At 38.2% G+C, this 3,641-nt stretch overlaps 1 protein-coding gene across 1 annotated transcript in view; it reads right to left on the minus strand.

Moving 5' to 3' along the window:
- The window catches only part of EHD4 (EH-domain containing 4), a 29,069-nt gene that overhangs the window by 11,931 nt on the left and 13,497 nt on the right, over window positions 1–3,641 (minus strand). Inside the window, exon 3 of the mRNA XM_009999617.1 lies at window positions 828–925. Within this exon, the coding sequence (XP_009997919.1) occupies window positions 828–925 (98 nt within the window). The remainder of the gene's footprint in view (window positions 1–827; window positions 926–3,641) is intronic.

Consider the following 3,641-nt stretch of genomic DNA (forward strand, 5'->3'; position numbering starts at 1 on the left):
TGCTGAACTATAAGAAACTATCAGAAAAGAAATTCTAAAGAATCACCCTGTATATTTAGAGCTTTCCTGGGAAGCACAGAAAAGCATTCCTATATTTAAGTCTGTAATCACCTTCACAGTGGAAGGAAATGGAAGTTCCTATAGTGAAACACACCACTTGCAGACTTTTTTAGTGAGAAGCAGCCAGCAAATTGAAGGGGTAACAACACACATTTTGCAGGAAAAAACCTTTGTCAGTCTGAAAGTGTACAAACAGAACCTTCTCTGACAGATACAGGTTTAGGGACAGCAGAAAACTTCCTGAAGAATCCTGCTTACATTTGCACACAGCGATTTAAAAAGTAATCTAAAACATGCTAAATTAAATTTGTAGCATAGATATGCTGAAGTCAGTCCAACTCCTTCAGGTAGCAGGTCAGACAGGCCTTGCTGTGTGCAGCACTGCAGGACAAGTCAAGTCTGCACCCATAAAGCTACCTGCATGAAAACTGTGTAAGCAGCCCAAAAGTCAAATGCAGGAGATGTATCCGACCATGCAGTATTTCACACATGGGTGAGCACAGTATTGACTAAACATAAAAGCATTCAAGAAGTGTATGCAATAGGTCCATACAACAAGTTGTATGGTACTTCAGGTATGCCTAGCTATATGAAACCTTAAACTTTGGCAGCAATTGTCTTGCAAGCCTGGGGCACAGAAGGAATACTGCTTTAATGCTGCCCACTCAATACCTCTAAAACAGGTTGCAAACAGATCAGGATGATGTCTTGTCAAGTACAGCAAAAATAATTAGTAAGCTCGGTTATTTTCAAGCCCTGCACCTCACCTCTGCTGATGCGCTGCTTCTCTCCAGAGAGAATGCCAGGGCTGTCAATGATACTGATGCTCTTTAGCACCTGGTTAGGTAACTGAGAACACATGAACCTGCAGGAAAAGAGAAAAAAAGCATTAAAAATAGCTACGGATCACACGTAGGTTGTCCCTTGAGAGGTCTTCTTTATGCATCTGCTTTTGAAAAGACTTAACTGAGATACTAAAAAATCAAGTTTAGATCCTAATGAACCCCTATGTTTAAAAAACATACATGTTTAAGAAAACAAAAAGTAAATAGAGAGCTGCTCATGAAAAAAAACAACAAAACACAGGAAATCCGTGTAAAACCGTATGTGTGAGTGCTGATAAAATCCAAAATTTTGCAAGAGCTGACAATATGGGCCATATATGCAACATTAAAAAGGCTCAAACCATTTTGCTAGGATCAAAACTAATATACACAAAAAGCAATTCTTCATGTTCTCCAACTTTTGCCCAAATTCAGAGATTCAAAAGAAAAGGGAGGCAGGCAGAAAGTGACACTGATGGTATGTTAATATTCCAGTTACCGGTGAGTCATCCCCTCACCTGCTCAGTAGTGCTTGGAAGGTCCCCCATCTCTCCCCTCCTTAGGTGGGGCTGTGGAGGACTGAAAACAATGGTATTTCTCCCACAAGCCCTGCAGAAGCTTTCACACTGCCAGAACCAGGAGTCCAAATTACATACAGCATGCCCTAAACAATAACCTCCTGCCTCCGTGTTGGGAGACAAACTCAATGGTGCTATTATGAAAAATAAATAATTAATGAGGCCTCTGAGAGTCATGCATTACACTCTCTGTGTTAAAACCAAGACACTCTGATGCTTCTGGAATAGTGCATGACTGAAGAACTTCATCTCCTTTCATCATAAACTGTCTTTAAGAGATTTGAATAAGAGTTTAATCTTCTTATGGGCCAGCAGCTGAAGACTGCAGTAACAAGCAGACTATATAAGCTGCCTTCCTCTGGTGAGGCTGCCCAGAGACAGCCTGGCACAGCACTAAGCTGCAGGCTCAGGCTGTAAGATGGCCACCCTGCATTAACCTATTGCTTCAGAAGGCACACTAAGACCTCTAGAAATAGGGTATCACAAACAGCAAATTTTAATTGTTTCAAGGTCAAACAAGAACTTTAAAGACAAAGATAAACTGAGTTTGGAAGAGTTCAGGCAGTCAACTATTAAATATAAAATGTAAGATACATAAAAATTTGGAAGCTATTGTTGGACAAATCACGATGCAGACCATTTAAAGGAACTTGGCACACAAAAATCCTGACACCTTGCTTCATCTTGTAGTAATGACTGTAACAAAACACACAGCATTCCTTCTTGGGTACAACAGAAATGGCCATATCAGCCACACTTCTCCCTCAAAACCAAGAGGAAGTAAGAAGTAGTTGCCGTGTTGGCCTGATAAAACCTCAGGGTAGGTCAACAACACTAACCTTTTTACCCTTTTTGGCCTGATAAAACCTCAGGGTAGGTCAACAACACTAACCTTTTTATCCTTTTTGGTGTTGGTTTTTTTTTTTTTTTACTGGATCACCAGATGGAGAAATTACTGCATATCTGAAGAAAATTCTTTCACTAAGGCTAATTTTCTACCAGCTTAAGAGATACTTCTGAAAGAGCAGTGAGGTACAATTGAATAAAATCACATTTTGTGAACTTTCCAAAACCTAAAGGAGACACAATGTTAAAGAAAACACATTTTGTGGAACTTTACTGGATGTGCACACATGACAAAGAAAATAACATTTGACCATGTCAACCATTAAGAAAAAATTACTAGTATGGACAACAAGAAGTAGTTTTCATAAATTTAGAAGTGTGAAGACTGTATTTTCTTTTTTTTTTTTCCTTATAACTTTATTTCAACTCTAGCAAGCCTAGCATTTATTTAGCACCACTGAGATGTTTCTAGGTCTGTTTTACAGGAAGTTGGGCACCATTATTTCAGCTGAACAATACAGTAGTATTTTTACTTTGGCATCAGGCAAACTGGGAGAGCTGGAAAAGGCAATGTAAGAAAACAAGAGAACTACAGACCTCAAATGTAAAAACACAGCAGTCTTCACAGCAATCATTAGTGGCAAGGGGAGGAAGCAAGTTTATAGGAAAAATAGAAGGATAGACTTGGAATTAGCTGGCCGTAGCTTTTAGTATATAAAACTAATGACAATGGATGGGTTAAAAAACTTACATCAAATTTCAGACAACTGAAAAGTGCAATGCTAGTTGTAACTGAGTATCTCTTTTCAACATTGAGACTTGGCTCTGAACCACTGTTTCTTACATGGCTTGTATGAAGTGTGATTTTAAGGGACGCATCATGAAAAGCAAAACTACATTCTACCTACATATATGACAACAGACCTTCACAAAAAAAAACAACTTACAAAAATAGTTGTGTGAATGAGATGACTGTAACTGCTTATGACACATTAAAACCTTTGATACTGCCATGTTTTTCATACTATCATAAAACTATTGTTAATGAAAAGCAGCAATATTAGACTGTCTTGGAAAAAAAAAAAAAAGCTACGCCATTTCCAAAAATGAAATCAACCATCTTGTAATCATCTGTTGATTTTATTATATTTTATAGTAACTTTGGATGACTCAAAGAATCTAGCAAGAATTTTTGTGTTCTTTTTGTCCCTTTTTTGTCCCTTTTGTGTCCATTCAGATACCCATTAGAATAGGGCAGGACCATGTGCAACAGCACCGATTTATTTCTGTGATCCTCCAATTCTTTCCTCACTTACTTAAACCAGCATCCATG

This window comes from Chaetura pelagica, unplaced genomic scaffold, assembly GCF_000747805.2.
Source record: "Chaetura pelagica isolate M959 unplaced genomic scaffold, ChaPel_1.0 scaffold55, whole genome shotgun sequence".
NCBI lineage: Eukaryota > Metazoa > Chordata > Aves > Apodiformes > Apodidae > Chaetura > Chaetura pelagica.